The sequence below is a fragment of the Diaphorina citri genome, unplaced genomic scaffold, assembly GCF_000475195.1.
Source record: "Diaphorina citri unplaced genomic scaffold, Diaci psyllid genome assembly version 1.1 scaffold5, whole genome shotgun sequence".
Lineage (NCBI taxonomy): Eukaryota > Metazoa > Arthropoda > Insecta > Hemiptera > Psyllidae > Diaphorina > Diaphorina citri.
In genome coordinates this window covers 147,462-169,680 of record NW_007377444.1, presented here as the reverse complement: position 1 = coordinate 169,680, position 22,219 = coordinate 147,462, and the positions used below count along the sequence as shown (strand labels likewise).

Here is a 22,219-nt window from a genome sequence, read left to right as displayed (position 1 = left end):
ATGTAGCTGAACACAAAAGCTGTACATACAGGTACCTATACAATAGGTAGATCTTAGATAAACATGTTCCTACAAAGAGACAACTATCAGAAAAAAAATAGAAAGAAAAGAAACTCGAAAAGTTTCCAAAGAGATAGGAAGACAGATCGTGAAAACACAGGAAAGAAGAAGGAGAACAAGAAAAAGAAGACGACAAAGAGGAAGAAGAAGACGAAGAAGAAAAAGAAGAACAAGAGGAGGAGGAAGAAGAAGAAGAAAAAGAGAAATGACGAAGAAAATGAAGGAGAAGCGGAAGAAAGAACAAACTTTTTTTGATGAGAACAAAACACGCGCTATGTGACAAGACAAAACTGACGACGGAATAGATGAGAAAAACGTCGGGAATGGATGTAATCTTGTCATTTGCTTCGTCGCTTTTGCACTTTGAAACATTTCCGCTCTGCAAGACCTTTTCCCTAATCCTGTTAATTAATAGGACATTTAGAGAGATGTAATACACGGAGATAGGTACACTGAAAATGATACAATGGAGCTTCGCTGAGGACAAGAAGAAAGGGAAAAGAAGAAATAATGAAAGAAAAGAAGGAGGTAAAAGAAGAAGCAATTAAAGAAAGAAATGAAGACAGAAAGAAAGACACATCGAGATGAGGACTTTGAAATTGGAACGCTTCAAAACTCTTATGGTTCAAAAAGTTCGATCAATAGCATGACCAGACTGGTAAATAATCAAGTATTGAAAGTACCTATAGGTACATACCTGACAGTGACTCAATTAACATTACAACTTTTTGTTTTAAAAGTTAGGAATAGGAATGCATGCAACTCGTGGAACAAAATAAATGGAAAACTATAATATTTTTCTCGGAAAATTCCAGTCATTAAAAAATAATACATTCCGCCGGGCGTTGAGTAATGTGAGTACTTTCAGCAGAATAACTTTCTGAACTTAATAAATTGAAAACTACAAATTAATGAGACAGCAAAAGTTGACAGTTATTAATGAAGAGCGTCTCTCGGACTTCTCCTCTCCCTGATCCTTTTATCTCCTCCATATTCCCTAACCCTAACCTATCTACTCCTTTGTGCTCACTCCAACATTATCAAGATCGCTATTAAGCTATACCTATTCCTTTTCCTTAACTCTAACCTTAAAAGTATCAAGATATCTCCTCGAATACGAGTATGAACATTATTTCTTTTGGGGAACTCTTAACTCTAACCTTAAAAGTATCAAGATATCTCCTCGAATACGAGTATGAACATTGTTTCTTTTGGGGAACTCTTAACTCTAACCTTAAAAGTATCAAGATATCTCCTCAAATACGAGTATGAACAATTTTTCTTTTGGTGAGAAACACAAGGAAGCAAGGAAATGAGGAAAAACAAAAGAAGGAGAGGAGGGAGAAGTAGAATAAGAAGGAATAAGAAAAAGAAAGAGGAGGTGGGGGAAAAGAAGGACGAGAAGAAAAGGGAGAAGTAAAAAATACCTACAGACGTCAACTTGAGAGTATCTTCAAAGTTGTCTTGCTTGTCAAAGTCAAAAGTTTCATTATGGATGGTACTTACACCACCTTACTTACACAATGGATTAGTACTTACACCACCACGAGGACAAACATTATAATCCCTTGGTGACCCTGTAACTCAAACTTCAAACTTGTTGAGCCATGAAAACAGATTAAGCCGGGATTAAAACTCTGTTTACTCAATGGTGTCGGGAAAATTGCATGGAAAAAGGGAATTTTGATGTAGGGGAAAAGGGTTCTAGTGGGAATACCGTAGGGGAAAAGGGTTCTGATGGGAATTTTGCAAGGGAAAAGGGTTCTGGTGGGAATATTGTAGGAGAAAAGAATTCTAGTGAGAATATCGCAGGGGAAAAAGTCCCGGTGGGAATTTTATAGGGAAAATGATTCTGGTTAAAATATTGTAGGGAAAAGGGTTCTAGTGGGAATATTGCAGGGGAAAAGGGTTCTAGTGGGAATATTGTAGGGGGAAAAGAGATCTGGTGGGAATATTGCAGGAAAAAAAGAGTTCTACTGGGAACATTGCAAGGGAAAAGGGAATTCCTCGCGGGGTCAAATTCGGACTGGGAATTTCCCGGTAAATATAATTGAAATACACCCACGCTGATAAATTACGTAAACAATTTCGGATTTATGATTAATGAACCGTGCGGTTTTTAATCCAATTTTGTTCGTGTTCTGGCAGAAACACAGTTTTCATATCTGCAGTAGATACCTATTAGATGTACCTATACCTATTACTAAGCCAACAAATTGTGAAAGGTTCTGTTGGATGTTTATGACTTGACCTGGACTCGAAACTCCAATCTCCAGATCCGAGGTTCAAGACAACCACAATATTATGTACCCTAGATTGTACAAAGAATGTACCTACCTACGAGTATATGTCAAAGGAAAAGAACGGATTTTTTCATTATTATTTTTTAAAGGGACAGAGAGGGAGGGAAACTGATTCTATCAGTGTCTCATGGCCATTTCTTTCAAATTTCATGTCGACTTACTCTCATACATTATAAATAAGATGAAAAGCACAGGCGAGACGCTCGTCTGCTTTTAATTAAAGAGAGACAGGCTATGAAGGATAAATAGAAGGAGAGGAGGTAGAGAAACAGAGAGGGAAGAGGGAAAGGGAGAGAGAAACGAAGCAAGAAAGAGAAATAAAGAAGAAAAGGGAGAGAGATAAAAGGGAAGAGAGGGGAGAGAGAAATAAATCTCTAAACATAGAGAAAAATTAAATTAAAGTCCTTCAAGAAAAATCTAACTTTTTTACCCTTTATTTTAGAAAATGGGTTGGACTTCAGGGAATCAATAATGTGGAGAAAATAAATTCCAAGCAATGTGTTGTGGTTCAATTTATAACTACTTAGTTGTATAATGTGTGTATTCTACTTGCATGTAAGTTACGTGGCCTGTATAACCGAGGCTGTAGAACAGCTTTTTATGTCCTATAAATAATTAGGTTACATTCAAACTCTCTCTAACTCTTCCTCTTTCTATCTATCTGTGGTCTTCCTCCCTCTCTCCCTCTATCTCTTCTTTTCTCTCCTTTACGCTCCCTCTGAGCTCTCTCTTTCTCACGGTATCTCCTTCTCTTTCACACTCTTTCTTTGTCTAACTCCCTTCTTCTCTTTCTTTCTCCTTTCCTATTTGTGGTCAGTAATCCTTAACTCTGTATCTTCCTCTCTCACCTTTACTTTCCCTTTGAACTATCTCTCTCTTTGGGTCTCGTATCCCTCTCTCTCTCTCTCTCTCTCTTTCTGAGGCTCTTTTACCCTCCATCTCTATCTCTTCTCCCCTCATTCCTCCCCCCTCTCTCTCTCTCTCTCTCTTCTCTATAATGGTACATTTTCTCTATCTCTATCGCCCTTATTTGTTCCTAGGTGACTAGATTTACGGTTCATTCATATATGACGCATTTTCATACTGAATGCACAACAGCATTATATTGTCAGATGTTGGGTGAATTATATGCTTGTGCACACCATTGACAAGTATACAGGGTGACAAGGCTCGTTCTTGGAACGGCTGACTTAATCCTCTCTTTGCTTTCCAGACGATAAGACCTTCATTGTTACAGTTCCCTCTGTCAAACATAGGTATTTCTAAAGAGCTGTAATAACGGAGGTCTTATTGTCCTGAAATCTAAGAGAGAAGGAGAACAGGATATAGGAGAAAGCCAACCGTTCCGAGAACGGCTTGCTCAAGATAAGATTCGTCCCGTTCGGGAATATCAATCCCGCGACCTCGTGCTTATAGGGCAGGTGTTTAGTCAACTGTGAAGACACTCTTTTCCCTTTATAGTCTTTATACCCTTTAATTTTGGACAATTCCCTGGAACTTCCTGTATTTTTAATGCCTAAAAACCGGGGTAGGAAGGGAACCCCAATATGTTTGGTATCATTGAAAATTATGACAGAAATATGTTGTACCTACATATACATTTGTTGCATAAATTATTTTAATGTGACTAGATAACAGCTTGTACTGATAGTATCCGTTGGATTCATCTGTAATTCAGATATTATATCTATATCTTGATAATTTGTGGATAAAATATGTATGACATATTTACGATAAATAATAAATTACAATATAGGAAATAACTACAACATTTGGGATGTATATTTAAATACATACCTAGTTACAATGTTATTAAATATTTACGTTTGGTTTGATCAGCATATTTGATAACTCATGCTTCGAAAGAACTCCTGTCAGAAGAAATTATTTCGGGATTTTGACATCTCCACTAATGTATATTATTAGCTATACCAACTCTTGGGAGATTCAGTCATCTCCACTAACGAATTACTTCATAGAAGAAATAGGTAACTTGATGATTCTGAAATGCAGACAATTCCACACTAATGCATTTCTTCAGAGACAATTTTATTATTTTGATGATCTTGGGATTCAGGCGTCTCCACTAAATTATTTTTAAAACAGGACCAAAGAACTGAAAATCTAAGCCTAGCTCTCCCTTTCCCACTCAGAGAGAAAATACGAGTACTTGGACATAGAATTAAAATTAACTCCTAACTCTCAATTTATTACTACCTGTATTACCTACCTATGTACCTAAATACCTGCTACAATATCCTACATCTCTACATCACCAACTTTCAAACTTCATTACAAAGAGTAAGTACTCCTTGCCTGTTTGGTGATGCTTGTTTCACTTTTGCCATTAATTATGTATACCTATTTATTACCTATCCCCGTGTAATGTAGACCCATGTTGGAAAACCTCGCATCATTAATGATGTTTAATTATGTACTGATGTTTAATTATGTACTGATGTTTAATTATGTTCTGATTGAACTTAACCCTATGGTCGAAATTAGCTTTCATTGTTTCTCTACCTCTACTCGCTACGAGCTGATTTCCTTACATTTCAATCTTTTGTCTGATTTTCTTTTTCAACAGTTTCAGGATGGGTTTAACTACCTAGGTAGGTACATTATCTGGGGTGGAATTTACAAAACCAAGTTTGGCATCGTCAGACAACATAGACAATACAGTTAGATTGGAGGGTAGCGAGCCTCTCGTGTAAGCACTAGGTCGCGGGTTCAATTTCCGGGGCGAACTTTATTCTAAACAGATAAAGTTTGTTCTTGAAAAAGCTGGTTTTCTTCTCTTCTATAGTCTCTTCGATTTGAAGACGATGACATCCTTTGTTACAGTCTCCTTCATCAAAGTTTGGCCTTTTTTTAAGGCCACTAGACCAAATCCACGGTTGCTGACCACCATAGTTTACCGAGCATCATCATGAGAAAAGGTAGGTATATCCGGGTTTCGATACAAAGTTTAGCATCCCTTGTTAGGCATTGCTTTTATCATTCTTTTATGCTCATTAATTCCTTATTTCATCGCTTCCCTGTATTTTCTCTCTTCTCCTCCATTGTTTTTCTCGTTATCGCTTTATTTATTCTTCATTATCTTCTCATTACGTAACGTCTTGTTTTGCTCGAACTTTTTATTATTACATTTTTAAACGAGCTTATGACCTAGCTTTGTTCGAAGACTTTTTCGCTGGAGGGTTAATTCTGTGTAAATTAAAACTGACTAACGATACGATGCTGACGAGGCTCCAATGTAAATATTTATAATGAATAGGTACATATGTACGTAATAGTATGTACACACCTATACTTAGCAAACTGATCTGTTCAAAAAGCAACACTGGAAGAGTGGGACGGAAGAGTGGGGCTTTCCTATAAAACAAGTTGTAATGGTTTTTTTTTTTTTTTTTTTTTTTTTTTCGAATGTCCTGCAGGAAATGTACCTAATTTAAATGAGAGTGTTCCCACTTGGGCAGGACACGATTTTTTTTCTGAATGAGGCAAAATATCCTTGTAATAGGCAGTGTAGTTTAAATGAGAGTATTCCCACTTGGGTAGGTCACAATTTTCTTCTGAACAAGTGGGAACGGGCCTTTATTGGAAATTTCTTCTTTCCTTTGGGAAGTTGGGGGGGAGGATGTCCGTCCCTATCTATTTCTCAAATGTAAATTTGGAAGCTTTACAAGAAAATATTATAGAAGAGAGAGAGAAAGAAAGAGAAGGGGTGAGAGAGAGAAAGAGAAAGAAAGAGAGAGAGAGAGAGAGAGAGAGAGAGAGAGAGAGAGCAGACAAGGATTCGTTATGGAGAAAAAACTATACAGATGTTTCCTATAGGAAATGCCCTCTGGGCTTTTTTTTTCCAACATAACCTTTTTTTTATATTGGTGTCTACGCCACTGAAAATGTCGCAGCATACTTTTCACTGTTTGATAGTTTTTTAGTTTCATGTCAGCAATAAATTTTCGCAGCATATTTTCTACTTTTCTCTCTCGTGTCATTGAACGCCATATGAAATTGTGCTGATGATGAATATGGGACTCAGTTTTCATGAAAATAGAAGGAGTTTAGTGTTACATTTGATTTATTATGTAAGTACATAGGTAGGTACAGGTGTATGCTTACATTGCTTATCTTTGGTATAGGTACGTGATTACTTTAAGTATATGGTTAGGGAGGGCCACATATCTTGATAGAGATTAGAGTCATGAGAGTTATTTGGGCTTGAATTTGGATTTCTTCAAAAGGCCTTCAAAGAATAACAGGGAGGTTGACGTTGTTTGAGAGACTTTTAGATCACACGTTAATATTAATTACTATATTATTTTTTCCCAAAATTTATTTTCTACAAAAAATTAGGTCGCTTTAAAATCTTGGCGTTCGAGGAACGATTTTTCGGGAAAAAAAAGTCCGTTGCCATAGAAACCTCAGGATTCTAACCTAAACCATTCACTGTGTAATACCATCCAAAATTATTACGCACTTGATTGCCCAGTCTAGGGCACTCTATTTTAAGTGCCCCCAAGGTTTCATAATTTTCAATTTTCGTAAAAAAAAAAAAAAAAAAAAAGCTCTGACGCGACGGGGTGGAGACTGTGCTGTTAAAATAAAACTCCGTAAATGTATTTTTATATTTTTTTTATATAATTTCAGTTCTGAGAGCTTTTGAAGCTCTGGGGAAGAGCGAGGGAAGAAGGGATAAACGGAACGAAGGAAGAGAGACAAAAGAGGGGAGGGAAAAGGGAGAGAAGGATCAGAAGGGAGGAAAAGAGAGAAGGAAGGGAGAAAAAGAGAGAAGGAAGGGGGAAGAAAGAAGAAGGGATAAAGAAAGAGGAGGATGAAAAGACTGAGTAAGAGAGGGAGGGAGAGAGAATGGATGAGAGATAGATTGAACAATGGCAGAGAGAGAGAGAGAGAGAAGGAGGGACAGACAGAATGTGGAGACAGAAAGAAAAAGAGGGAGGGAGGAAAAATTAAATGAGGGACGGGTAGAGACGAGAGATGGACAGACAGAATGTGGAGACAGAAAGAAAAAGAGGGAGGGAGGAAAAATTAAATGAGGGACGGGTAGAGACGAGAGATGAAAAAAAAAATCGCTTCTGAAAAATAAAGTACAATACAGTACCTTGATAAAGTACCGTATAATGAAATAATGGACATGTGGGAAAGAAGGATGAGGGCTATCATAGGGGAATACCTACCTATCTCAGTTGAGTGAATAATATAGAGATTCCCTTTATACCTACCTATGTAGAAACAATTTGCATTTTTATTTTATTTATTTATTTTTTAAGGCTTTATTCAGTGGCGGTATGTTCACTTCTGTGAGCTCGTCCACACGTCCACAAATTTTCTGCTTCCTTACAATTTACATAATTACTTAATGTAGGTAATGTAGGGAAATAGTTGTAAGGCTGGAATCAGACATGTTCATATTAGAGTGTAAAGGCCCATTCCTCTTGTGAGATTCATTCGATTTTTTCCTGAATGTCCTGTAGGTAATGCAGGTATGTATGTAGGTAATTTAAATGAGAGTGTTAGCACTAAACAGGACACTTTTTTTTTAACAACAAGTAGGAACGGGCTTTAAGGTCAAAGCCTAAACCCCAGATTATCTACAAATTCTACATACCTACCTGCTTTGTTCATGATGGAATTCCAGATTTTCTAGGATCCTAGATCCTAATATTACTCATTCCAAAAAGGCTAAGTAGGTATTACGAAGAAGTAACTAAGGATTCAAATGACATACTCATACCTAAAAGCTAAGTAAGTAGCTGTAGCTGATATAGATAAGGATTTCAATGACATGGCTAAGTAGGTACCTGATGTTTCTTTAAAAACGCCATTATATTTCTTCTTTCACCTTTTTTGACGTTTAAAATTTACATACGAGTCTTCTCTTCTTCGTTATACTTACATACCCTCTTAACTAGGTCGCTAGGGGGAAAAAATTACTTTGAATATGAAAAGAAAAGCAATTTACTCGAGCTTTTTCAGAGGGAAAATTTAAAGGGTTTATTTTTAGTCGTACAGCATCGCGTGTGCGAGTAAATTAATCTCGTTATAATTTATTTTTTCCCACTAGAAAAATGACATAATAGTCAATCTCAAGCATTAGATAACAACAACATTTTTTCCCACTTTTAGGTACCACACCTTTAGGTTAGTTGGATGGATTGTGCAAGGGATTGCATTTCTTGCTATTTTGAGTTCATGAAAGTTCAGGGGCAAGAATGTCCTCTCGTAGAAGCTGAATTCTTAAATTAGGTACGTTTTATACGTATTGCCAAAAGTTTATAAAAGAGACAGATATGATTTTCCCTGCTGTTTTACTACAAAAAGTACAACAAAGCAAGCACTACAAAAACAGTTGGCCTTTGTCCAATAACTGTCCTCTTTTTGGGGCAAGACAATAACAAAATTTTCTTAGAAAGTTCGGAACCAGACCCCACACCACTTTGAATGAAGTCTAAAGTGACAAATAAATAGGTCACGATAATATTATTACAATCTTATGATAATATTGTTACAATATTCTAATGTAGGTGCATGGACACACAGCTTATAAACGGTAATGATAAGCAGGTACGTACCTCTACTTATAGGTAATTTAATGCTGACAGCTGACGAAATTCACTGATAAAACATTATGCTGGAAAAACAAACGTAAACATGGCTTGTTTGTGTGTGTAGATTGTGACTTAGCTGTCCCCTAGGTAGGTAGGTAGGTATCTTACAGGTAATTTATTGTAAAATCATGTTTCAAAATAATAGGAGTCGGCTAACCAGAGTTAAAGCGCCTTTAACGAAAAACAAAGTTGTCTATGTACCTGCGTCTGGGAAATCAGGTTATAAAACAGGAAACAGATCTAGGTACTTTCAAAAGGGCTTTCCAAGATATCCAACGTTTAAACAGATATTGTTACACCTAGGTAGCTCTAATACTCACCTTAAGTTGTTTAAAACTATTGTCAGTCTTTCCATTTTCGCCAGCACCGTCGATTTTCCTCGTGTACAATTGCATCTCATTCTTATTGTACTCCAAATCCCATCCACTGTGATCGTCTACTAGTTGCTTCAGATGCGCGAAATCCTCGTCTTCTGCGATTTTCACTACGCCAACTTTCATTTTCAGCGTCGCCTTCGCGTCAAGTCGCGTCGGTAGAATCGCTGCGATTTCAGCTCCAAAGTGTACTTCTTTGGAACATCATTATTAGATTGGACAGTTCAGAAAAGAGAACTTAATATTTGTGGGACAAATCTTTTGAGAACACTATCGTTTAGCACCGACCATAAGTTATTTTGATTATTGATTTTCGATTGTCTTGCATCGAATAATCATGTACCTACCTAAATAAATAAATTATCACTATTATCAGTCTACCTTGAACCTCTTTTCTCATAAAATACCCTGTTTATAATGTTCAATCGTTGTTATCGAAAAATCAGGCTGTAAGCTTTAGCTTAGGTTTTAAGGACATGTTGACTTTAAAATATGTATAAGAAAGACTTTTGTTGATTTAACAGTTATACCCAATAGGTTATACAATTTATGTAGGTACATATTATACGAGCAAATGCAAGAATTTGAGTGTAGTATGTAACTATAAAATTTAGTGAGATAGTTTTATTAAGACAATTTTAATTAAAACAGATTCAGACTGTGTTAAGACAGTCGTTAATTTTGCAAACCTATAAGATGACGAGGGTTTTATGAGGCGAAAACTGTTGTTCTTCGTTACGTCACAGAAACTCGGGGGGTGTATATTTTATTTTGTTTTCATGTGGTCTCATGTTTTTATTGTTTTACTAAGGAAGTTCCTACCTCACTTTCACTAGAAACTAGAGCTTTATCGGAAGATGGATATACATGCAACTTTTTATTCCATTCGAGTCTTTTACGAGCAGGTAGGTACCTACCAGAGAGTTAGGTATTACCTGTTTATCTACTACATGTTTGTATTTCATACTGGGGAACCTTGATATTACGTAATTTATATAAATAAAAAGGCACCTCATTATAACGTACCCTCCTTACAGAGGAATATCCTCATTATAACGTAAATTTTGAGATTTCCTTTGGATTGGGTTATTGGGTACATTCAAAGCTCAATATGAGTTCTACGAGACTTGAACATCAGATTTCTGAGATTTGATTCCCAAAAGAGTCAAATTTTTCTATGTTTTGTGCTCTGGATTAGTTACTTCGAGGTTTCTATTTATAATAAAATTACCTACATACATACATACCTATATTTCTTATTTCATTTACCATCATTCACAAATTCCTTCTCCTCCTCTTCCTCCCAATTTTCATGTAAGGAAGAGATCCCCCAACTACAAGCTAATGTGAAAGACATTTTTAAGTACAATCGTTCAAACCTGAGGGTTAAACTCAAGACAAATTCCCCTGACGAGACAGATCAAGTGATTCCAAAATCATCCTCTACCGTCTGAAAATCTTTTTTAATCAAAGCTTTTGAAAATTTGTAAGGTCCAAAATATTCCATATTCCTACCGGAATCTATTACCAAGGTCTCCACATGTCTCTATTTTGACTGGACTCAGAACTTGAAGTAGTAGCTTTTGAAATAGGAGGGACATTGTTTTCCCCGTCATTTGCAATATTCCATATTCCTACCGGAATCTATTACCAAGGTCTCCACATGTCTCTATTTTGACTGGACTCAGAACTTGAAGTAGTAGCTTTTAAAGTAGGAGGGACATTGTTTTCCCCGTCATTTGGTACTTTGGGCGAAGCTTTGAGCAATGGTACGTTACACGGCAGATCTGAAAGAGGTGTCTTCCCCGTGGTTACCAGTTTCTTCATACTGAAGTCAATCGGTTTCTTCTTGTCGTCCTCATGCAAATCGTCAACTTCTATGCTGAATCCAGGCCGCTTTGTCTCCTGGGGTTTGTTCAGTGTTGTTATCAAAGGTCGGTAGATTACACTGGAGGAACACGGCTCTGCTTGATGGTAGGGAGGCACCTTCATGAGTAAGGAACTCTCGTTGGTGTACGGTGAGAAATACGATGGTTTTGATGAGAACGCCTTGGTTTGAAGAGAAGGAACTTTGAACACGTTGTCCTGAGTGGTACTGGTTGAGGTAACTTCAGCATTGTGAGGACTGAGGTAGACAACATCTCCATCAGTGGAGGAGGTAGGGCTTGGAGGTGGAGACTTGGGTTTCTTATGTTCCACCACGCTGAAGGCACTAACTCGATCACTACTGGAAGATTCACTGGATGACACCTCAGGGGGTGATGAGAACAGACCACTAGATCCTGACAGGAGTAGAGCGAGCTCCCCTGTAGGCAGACGGCTTGGTATGACTTGAATACCTGAGGAGATCATTTGGAGTCTGGCAGATGCTTCGTTGTTGTTAACGTCCTCCAGAAGACTAGGGGCGGGGGGTAAGGTGACAGGAGGGGGAGGGGCAGTGGTGGAGGAAGGTAGAGAAAATGGGGTGAGTTGCTGTAGACCACTGACACAGGAGTTCAAATGATTGAGCAGACGAGACTTGACACCTATAAAACAGAACAAACAATATTCCATGAAAAAAATGAGCATAAAAAGGTTTGGAGGATAAAAATGCTAGCAAATTCCTACCAACGACATTGAGCGATTTTTTTAAAGTAATGGGGTTTACAAAAAAATAACGAGGTATAAAACAAGCTTATCCTGAACCAATATCATTCAAATATCCATTATTTTTTACTACTTTTTTAAACTCCCAATCTCCCACCCTTATTCCATTTCATCCTGTCTTTGCCATGCTCTATTTGCTCTTCATTTGCTTCCATTGTTAGTCGTATCCCAATCGATTCCAAACAAATTTGTATCTTCTTATTGTCTGAGTTTCTCTCTATTCATCGTTGAAAGTTTTAGCTCCCCCGTGGGTTACAGAACGCGGTGGGACGTATAAAGTACAGATCAGCTTTTTCAAATAACTTTAAACTTCAAAATGAAGAAACTTCCTTAGTCTACCGTCTTCATAAAAAGAAGAAAAAAATACCTAGATAGGTACCTACAATTTCTGCCTTCTTCCCTCCTTAGTCCACCGCATCGGTATTAGGTAGATTAGAAACTACCCTGATATACCCATTAGGACCGAATGGGGAATCTTTCATATTGTTTTACGTCCACTTTTAAAGATATATATATACCAGGATATGAACGTAGGAGGCATCCTATTTTTTATTAGTATTTTTTTAGGTTGTTTTCCGCACGTTTGAAATTTCAAATGTATCACGCAAGGGATTTCCGAAGGGAAGGGATTTTCGGAAAAATGGTGCAACATAACCTTCCTCATTTTTCCCCATTTATATTCCCTTACCTTGCATAATATCCGTTATGAGCCTGTCCTTGGCAAACTAGCTATCTCACCCCTCCTGTTCTACTGTTCCTTTTATAATGGTATCATTACATTATTTTCAATGATATACCTAAGGTACAAGGCATTGTGAAGGCAAAGTTGTTAAAAGCTTTCGTGCTCACTTTCCTAAAGAACTGTTGAGCTCAAGAAAAGGTCAGGTAATTTAGATGGCTTAGCTTTTTGCTTGATGCTCTTAACTCTTAACTTTTTTCATACCTAGAGGCGTATCTACATAGGTATTACATACTAACATAGGTACCTGCATAAGTGCCTACTAGCTTGTTAAACTTTAGTGCTTACCTACTTAGTTTACTACACCTGGGGACCTGGGCCTCCGTTTGTAAAAGCTTATTTGGTCTCAGAATATTGTAGCCAACATGGTCCAGGAATATCTGATTGGATAAAAATTGTAACTCTTTAGAGTCCTCAGTATATTCAGAGGCGTACCTAGTTTGTAAATTTATGCTACAATTTTTTTTTACAAGTTTCCATTTATATTTGATCGACAAAAAACTCAGAACATACATTTTTCTTATAAATGGTATACCCATGGGTATAAGCAGAGCCTGTGCCACGGATGGGGAATTTAACTACAACTACCTAATAGCTATATTGGGTTTAACGGACCCCATGGTCTAAAAGGGTCAATATCAGGGGGATACCATTAGTGATACCAGGTAAGTACAAGTACCTATGTATGTGTGCCTAGCCTACCTTCCTACGTGCTACCTACCTCCCACCCTTATTCCATTTCATCCTGTCTTTGCCATGCTCTATTTGCTCTTCATTTGCTTCCATTGTTAGTCGTATCCCAATCGATTCCAAACAAATTTGTATCTTCTTATTGTCTGAGTTTCTCTCTATTCATCGTTGAAAGTTTTAGCTCCCCCGTGGGTTACAGAACGCGGTGGGACGTATAAAGTACAGATCAGCTTTTTCAAATAACTTTAAACTTCAAAATGAAGAAACTTCCTTAGTCTACCGTCTTCGTAAGAAAAAAAAAAAAAAAACCTAGATACCTACGATTTCTGCCTTCTTCCCCCCTTTCAGTCCACCGCGTCGGTAGGTAGCTTAGAAACTACCCTGATATACCCATTAGGACCGAATCGGGAATGGGGAATCTTAATTTCATTTCTCTACGACAAACCGTTCTTGAGATATTTTGTTCACAACATTCTACTTTTTCCCATTTAAACCTGTAGACGTACGTAGTACGTACGTAACGTACAGACCATGGGCTAAAAACCACTTTTTTGGAATCAGGGGACCCCAAAACGGATATTTCCACCATTTCCCGATTTTGAAAATTTGGACCGATTGCAATACTTTCATTACTAGTATAGCTCCGCTATACTGTAGTAATAGAAAGTAAAAAGGAAGACGGGATAGGAGAAAGGCAGCCGTTCCGAGAACGAACATTATCGGTTCAGGATAAAATCTGTCCGGGGGGGGGAGGGGTGTAACGAACCCGTGGCCTAGCGCGTACAAGACAAACGCTCTACCAAACAAGCCAACTAGGCTAGCAGACGGACCTTTAAAGTTGCCTGACTTGAACCAAAAAAGGCAAAATAGAAGTGGAAAGATAAGACTCTTATAGGAAGCATTTTGGGAGGGGGGCATAATAATATGAGGAGGTATAAGAACGTAGGTATGTGTAAGGTATGCTACTTGATGGAGTCAACGAAGTGACATATTGACAACTTGTTGCTATCTACAAGCATACAGGGTATGGTGTTCGAAGAAATTTTTCTTTCCTATTTAACATCGCTTTTATTGGGAGCAGTTAAGGGTAAAGCTTGGTAAACTGGAGTGTGCTGGTTTGAACCCCAATCGACTATTAAAATATGGAATTCAATTTTCATTACATATTTGCAACATTTGAATATTTAGACGTGGAAAGTGTGCCTGTACCACAACTTATACACAGTTTTCTTCGTGACCTCTTCTGCGAATAAAATTAGAATACGAGACAAAACAAGAATGGAAACAAATATTCGAAATAAAGGACGCAAAAGTATTCCATAATAAAAGTCCATTGTCCATTCACAAAGGGATATACAGCCCCCACCTCCCAGCTTTTCTGCATATCCGAGAGTTTTTTGCACCAAATTTGTTCTCTACAGCTTCCTTCTTGATTTGCCCTTTATTTTTTCATTTTCCAGTTCCCTCTAACAAACCTCTTAAAAAAAAAAAAAAAAAAAAATAGAAAATATTTTAAATACCCGTATCCAGTCCGTCTAGCCTCGAAATGTATCGGTTGATTTCGACGGCACAATCCCCAAATCCAGATTTAAACTTCTGCAGTACAGTTGGATCTGAAGCCACGGCTACCGAGAGCTGCTGCCGTTGGACGTTCTGGAGATGTTTGACCGTCATTTCGAGGATGTCCGCCTTTTCTAGTTTCGAGTGTCGAGCAGGCTGGAAAAGAAGAAAGATTTAGGGGGTTTTAGGGGGGTTATTTAGGGGCTACAGGGGGAAATTTAGGGAGATTGCTACCAGCGGTGAACTAACTCCACTGTGTAGAGAGCCTAAAGTCGAACGCTTCCTCAAGCATTGCATTCATAATGTTAAATGGTTTCTCGCTACATTGAGCAATTTTTAGACAGGTACTTTACTAAAGTACTTGCCACCTTGATAGTCTAGTTACCAGGTAGTCTGAACACCTACTACTCGGTTAGTCATTTGTAGCCGTGGGAATTGTCATGGTTGTCTGAAGATGAAGATTGTCACGGGGTGATGACCACAAGGGTCACGATAGATTAGGTACTTATTTGGTGAGTGTTATTTAAATGAGTAGGTATCTACTTATTTAGTGCTTGGATTTAAATAAATCGCGAATAAAAGATTAACAGGCAAAAGCTGTCGGTGCATATTAAATTTAGACTGAGGGGGTTCTCATCCTAACAGTACAAACGAGGTGTATTCTATTCTAAATTTGATAATATTGAAGAGGTGCACTAATGTCCACTGTCCAGAGTTCCAGACCCATCCTTAGAGTAATTTTTGACATAATTTGTGAACATCGATTTCTTGTCTACCGCAAAGTTAACTTACATCTTTCCTCATAGCTTCCAGGATAAGACTCTTCAGTTCATTCAGACAGTTGTTGATCCTGGCCCTCCTCCTCTTCTCCATGATGGGTTTGTTACTCTGAAAAATCCAAATTAAAACCGTATTTAGTGCTGTAATTATAAGTATCTGGGTAATAAATAATGGAAATAATGATGACCATTATCCATGTACATAGTTGGCTATGGCTAGTCTTATCAAAAATGCAAATGAAACTAGTATAGCTCCGCTATACTGTAGTAATAGAAAGTAAAAAAATCTACACACCTTTATCCCGATTTAAAAAAAAAATACTGAGGTCTCTCATCTAAATCCCAAGGTACCTAGGTACATACTGTAGTAAAAAATTGCTTTGCTGATAGAAAAAAAGTGAATTCGAAGTGAAGGAAGAGATGGGAATAGGGAGAGAGAGAGGGGAAGGAGGCCAGGGAGCAAAAAATAATATTGGTGAAATGGGAAATCAAATTAACCTGTTGCTGTCTCACCTGTCAATCAGAAAAGGTAAAAGGAAGCAGAGGGTGGTAGGAAGTACCTCTATAATGCTATTATTGAAGAGTGAATGGAAGGCAATTTGGCAGAGCGAAAGAGGAAGTGCCTAAGTACTTCCTATTCAGAAGAGCGGCATTTAGGGGGGAAGGGAATTGGGAAAATCAGGAAAGAATAGGGATATTTTTGAAGACGTACTTTTTTTAGAGGTTTGATAGAGAAAACTGTAATTGCTTGCTAAGCCCTTATCGTCCCGAAATTGAAAAATCTGGTGTGATATGCTGAATCCAGGCCGCTTTGTCTCCTGGGGTTTGTTCAGTGTTGTTATCAAAGGTCGGTAGATTACACTGGAGGAACACGGCTCTGCTTGATGGTAGGGAGGCACCTTCATGAGTAAGGAACTCTCGTTGGTGTACGGTGAGAAATACGATGGTTTTGATGAGAACGCCTTGGTTTGAAGAGAAGGAACTTTGAACACGTTGTCCTGAGTGGTACTGGTTGAGGTAACTTCAGCATTGTGAGGACTGAGGTAGACAACATCTCCATCAGTGGAGGAGGTAGGGCTTGGAGGTGGAGACTTGGGTTTCTTATGTTCCACCACGCTGAAGGCACTAACTCGATCACTACTGGAAGATTCACTGGATGACACCTCAGGGGGTGATGAGAACAGACCACTAGATCCTGACAGGAGTAGAGCGAGCTCCCCTGTAGGCAGACGGCTTGGTATGACTTGAATACCTGAGGAGATCATTTGGAGTCTGGCAGATGCTTCGTTGTTGTTAACGTCCTCCAGAAGACTAGGGGCGGGGGGTAAGGTGACAGGAGGGGGAGGGGCAGTGGTGGAGGAAGGTAGAGAAAATGGGGTGAGTTGCTGTAGACCACTGACACAGGAGTTCAAATGATTGAGCAGACGAGACTTGACACCTATAAAACAGAACAAACAATATTCCATGAAAAAAATGAGCATAAAAAGGTTTGGAGGATAAAAATGCTAGCAAATTCCTACCAACGACATTGAGCGATTTTTTTAAAGTAATGGGGTTTACAAAAAAATAACGAGGTATAAAACAAGCTTATCCTGAACCAATATCATTCAAATATCCATTATTTTTTACTACTTTTTTAAACTCCCAATCTCCCACCCTTATTCCATTTCATCCTGTCTTTGCCATGCTCTATTTGCTCTTCATTTGCTTCCATTGTTAGTCGTATCCCAATCGATTCCAAACAAATTTGTATCTTCTTATTGTCTGAGTTTCTCTCTATTCATCGTTGAAAGTTTTAGCTCCCCCGTGGGTTACAGAACGCGGTGGGACGTATAAAGTACAGATCAGCTTTTTCAAATAACTTTAAACTTCAAAATGAAGAAACTTCCTTAGTCTACCGTCTTCGTAAGAAAAAAAAAAAAAAACCTAGATACCTACGATTTCTGCCTTCTTCCCCCCTTTCAGTCCACCGCGTCGGTAGGTAGCTTAGAAACTACCCTGATATACCCATTAGGACCGAATCGGGAATGGGGAATCTTTCATATTGTTTTACGTCCACTTTTAAAGATATATACCAGGATATGAACGTAGGAGGCATCCTATAATCGGGAATGGGGAATCTTTCATATTGTTTTACGTCCACTTTTAAAGATATATACCAGGATATGAACGTAGGAGGCATCCTATTTTTATTAGTATTTTTTTAGGTTGTTTTCCGCACGTTTGAAATTTCAAATGTATCACGCAAGGGATTTCCGAAGGGAAGGGATTTTCGGAGGGACGTTAAGAAGGGAAAACAGGGATAAGATGGGAGGAAGAGAGGGAGAAGGAATACATGTTTGTAATAATATATTTCCCATGTTGTTCCTCTCTCGGTCTCTTCTTTAATATTTTCCCCCATTTATTTTTCCTATTATTCATTCTTATGAACTCTTTATAATAGGTACATATTTTGTATGTTCTTTCTTTTCCATTCCACTGAGAAAAGCTATTTTATCGTTGTTTCAAAGTGAACTCGGAACTCGGAACCCGGGATAGAATTATTATGTTGTCTATTAAATAAATAAAAAAACAAACGTCTGAGTCAGTTTTTGCCCTACTTAATTACATCATCTTGCCAGCCTAGTTATCTTGGTTGGTAGAGCGTCTGCCTTGTAAACGCTAGGCCGGGAGCTTTCGGTTTTTTTTTTTTTTTTTTTTTTTTTTTTTTTTTCCATATCTGAATTCAATCCCACATATTTTTTGCCTTCTCCCGAGAGGCCAAAAAAGGGATGCTTTCAATCCAGGCACGTAAGCCCCAAGGTTCATATAAGCTTAAAGGTACAAGGCACGTGTAGGTATATATAAAGAAGGGTAGGGACTACAAACATAAAGTAGTTATTGACCGTAGAGACAGTGTGACGTAGATACAGGTAAAGTGGTAGGCAGGTAGGTAGGCACTAAATTTATTATTTTACACATGGGTGTAGGCGTAACAAATTTAGCTTATCCTACAACAGGACAGCTTCAGAATCTTCAGGTATAATTTTATTTATATCAAAACTGTCTATAGGTATGTTTATCAATCCTTTAAATACTTTGAGCTCAATAAATAAGCACTACTCAACCAAATATGAATAGTAAATTTAGCACATCCCCTACAATTGGTGGATGTGTCAATTTTACCATAATGGTACAGTCCAGACCACAAAATAAATGACATCAGGTCATTTTTGTTTCTTTTTCAACTTTGATATTGGTATATTTGTTAACTATATCTAGAATATAATCCATTTTTTCTTTAGTCAACTTACCTTTCGTAATTCTGCTTTCGACATTCCGCCCGAGTTGCTATGATCGCTATATTCATCCTTAATAATTGGCATGTTGGGTACATAAGTAAGATCCTGAGCAAAAGAGGACCTTTATTCCTTTTGGTTGGAATTTAAAACTGATAAAATTATGTTTTAAATAAATCCTTAATAATAATTATGAGTACAATTACGTAATCATCACACACTATTTCTTCACTTATTAACTAAAGCACTTGTCACTTGATCTTGGAAACAAATTGCAAACAAAGTTACCACGATAATCAAACGCTCTCACTGCACTGATAAGCTGATAACGATCAATCAAAATATTTTTAATTTATTTGAAAAATATTACCGAATAATTTTTATTACAATAATTTTATCCTTATCACTAAAAAATAATATTTAAAATATTAGATAAAAAGACGAAAAATCACATAAAAAAAAAAAAAATCGATCAATTATCACACTAAAAAAAAAGAAAGTAATACCTAATACCTAGTTAAAAATGAATACTTAATTACACATTTAAAATCAATTAAAAAAAAAATAATAAACAATTGAAACTTTCGAAAATAAATAAATAAATAAGAAACCTCAATAAGTTCACAATTAACAATTCCTGAGTCAATCCAGTTGAGTGATAGTAATCAGGCAATCCACGTTGATGGCCCCAGTAGTCCGGTAGTAATGACTCAATGAGTTGTGATCTTTGCTGATCCCTTGAACTTGAGTAGTGGAATGTATGAGAAATAGTAGAATAGGTACAATGTAGGTGAATAGCACATGGGTTGAGTGATGATGATTGTGAGAAAAGGATATTAGTATACAGGGTTTTCCCGAGTCATACCTCATGTGAGTCCTGTGTGGGGTTGGTTATTAATTTATCTCATCTTGTGGCCCCCTTTTAGAAAAAATGATGATTCAGGAACTACCTACATATAAATTTATTACAATAAATTAGGTAAGTTTTTCTTATATTTTTGTAGAAGATAAGTTTCTTGTGTGGTTTTTGACCACTATAGGACAAAATGTCCGTTTGAAGAAAGATCAGGCATTTGAATAATATAGAAATATAAATTTAAATATTACTTTCACGGGGCTATTTAATTATGTATGACCTTATCAGAAGCCATACATATGGTACTACCACCTAACAATATTTGGAAAATCCGGAAAATAGTACAAGAGAAATAGATTTCATAAATTTACCAACCTACCTACTCTAGTAACAAGATTTGGTAAATTCCATCAGTAGACTCAACCAATCGTACAACTCCTTTTTGGTTTAAAAAATAAATAATAAAAACTATACTTTATAATAACTAGAGTCTACTAGCAGGACCCTGTAATTGCATACCTATACACTGCTCAGAATAATAATACCCCAGAAGAGTTTCTGATAGCGTGAGAACCCAGGCTTTAGCTCCCACGGCTACCCGTAGTCACCTGGGTTTTTTCAATCGTGGACTACCGGAACCCCCCTTTTTTCTGTGTTTTTGTGACTTTGTCAAAAATATCTTCACTTTACTCATATTATTTTATGTAAGTATATTTAGATTATTTAGTTACTTTTGAGTTTATTAGATGGTATTTTAAGTAGGTGCGATCCATTCATTTGTTATGTTGTTATTATAGTTTGTTTGTTTTGTTGTGTTGATTTTTTTTTCTGTGGGAGGAAGGTAGGAAGGTGACATACCTTTTTCCTCCCGTTCTTAACAGATACTTTCCGTTTTATTTGGTGAAGCGGGAAATACCTAAATTCATGGTAATATCAAGATTAAATGTTCATTCATTGTAGATTGAAGAAGGAATATTATTTTCTTTTACGTGATGTTTATGTTCTTTCATTTACTTTTGGTTTCTCTTTGTTCATCTACTTTTAGTTCTTCTTTCATTCTTTCAGTGACAATAGAATAAATTATCTTCTATTCATTATTCGTACCTATACTTATATTCCAAGGTTACACTGGAATCCTGAATCTTCTGACTTCTGACCTAGTTTTTATCAATTCCATCCTTCAAGTTCTTCAACAAATTCTTGTTGCTATAACAAGAATTTTCTTCAACTTTGATTAAGACCATTGATAGCCTGAAAAGTTTTGATTGTTAATAACCCAATAAAGTTTAAATTAGCTATTATTGGAGTAGGTGTGATAGTAACCACATTTAGTAGGTTAATTAGGTTTTCATTACACCTATCTTCCTTGTGAAGTCCTCAAAGATGGGTAAACAATGAACATTTTATAACTCGTGTTAATCTTGTTCATTGTTCAAGGTAAAGCTTTTATTCTCAACTTTAGCCTTACGAAAAGTTTCTACACTTTCTACTTCTTTTATTGCTCACGTTTTAGGAAATTCTCTCGCCCTATTTAATAAAATATAAAATTTCTTCTTCAAAGTTGTTCTTTGAAAATTTGACGTAAAAAAATTCCCTTCCCTTACCGCAGGTACTTTTCCCAGTTGATTGTAATTTAACTGTCGAGGTTTTCAAGGTTTTGTAAAAGTTTTGAAAGAAACTTGAGTTTCGCCTAGTTTATTGAATTAACTGGGGCCTAGTTTATTGAATTAATTGGGGTCCCTTGTTTGTTTATTGTTTTGGGGTCGAGTGGATTGGAACATGGGGTCGAGTTCTTTAGACCTAGATTTTTGTCAGAGCTCATTCTCTCTTCTGATTTCAGATTGGAAGGTTCTCTCTTCCTGATCCCCTTCACATGCCTTCAGGCACACTCCATTTGTCAAGGGTTCAGGCATTGCCTTGCCCTTGGGATCAATTTAATTTGAAGAAACCCATTTACTGATTTGTAATTCTACTTACCTTTGTACCTATTCCTATTACCAAGTAAGACACCTGTAGTAATAATAGTAATAGAATCTTGAGTGTAAGGCCCTATTCCACGAACCGTTCTGTACTTCTCAATTTTTACTACTCCACATGCACCTTTTTGTGCTAGTAAAAAAAAAAAAAAAAACGCACACACACAAGAAAAGTACTGACCGTTTATCATTCTATTCTGGCCATTAAGAAGAAAAAATTCGGAGTTATTCAGAGAACATTCCACCGACCTCTTTTTCCTCTTTTTTTTTTTTTTTTTTTTTTTTTTTTTTTTTTTTTTTTTTAAAAGGGTTTAAAAGGGGGAACT

General features: G+C 37.0%; 2 protein-coding genes across 7 annotated transcripts in view; both read right to left on the bottom strand.

Annotated features, from left to right (window-relative positions):
• The window catches only part of LOC103523194 (START domain-containing protein 10-like), a 31,369-nt gene that overhangs the window by 5,726 nt on the left and 3,424 nt on the right, over positions 1-22,219 (bottom strand). For 2 of the 6 annotated variants that reach the window (XM_026832848.1, XM_026832835.1), the window contains exon 2: positions 9,316-9,716. In XM_026832848.1, the coding sequence (XP_026688649.1) occupies positions 9,316-9,495 (180 nt within the window). In that variant the 5' untranslated portion in view covers positions 9,496-9,716. Of the gene's footprint in view, positions 1-9,315; positions 9,853-22,219 lie in introns of all 6 variants that reach the window. The other 4 variants (XM_026832762.1, XM_026832774.1, XM_026832796.1 and 1 more) reach the window with 4 other exon arrangements.
• Positions 11,017-19,255, bottom strand: LOC103524192 (transcription factor HES-4-A-like). Its single transcript, XM_017449506.2, has 4 exons — positions 19,077-19,255; positions 15,797-15,892; positions 14,965-15,160; positions 11,017-11,894 (listed from the first exon to the last, which is right to left on the bottom strand). Exons 1-4 carry the CDS (start codon positions 19,146-19,148, stop codon positions 11,017-11,019), a joined length of 1,242 nt encoding a protein of 413 aa, XP_017304995.2. The 5' UTR covers positions 19,149-19,255.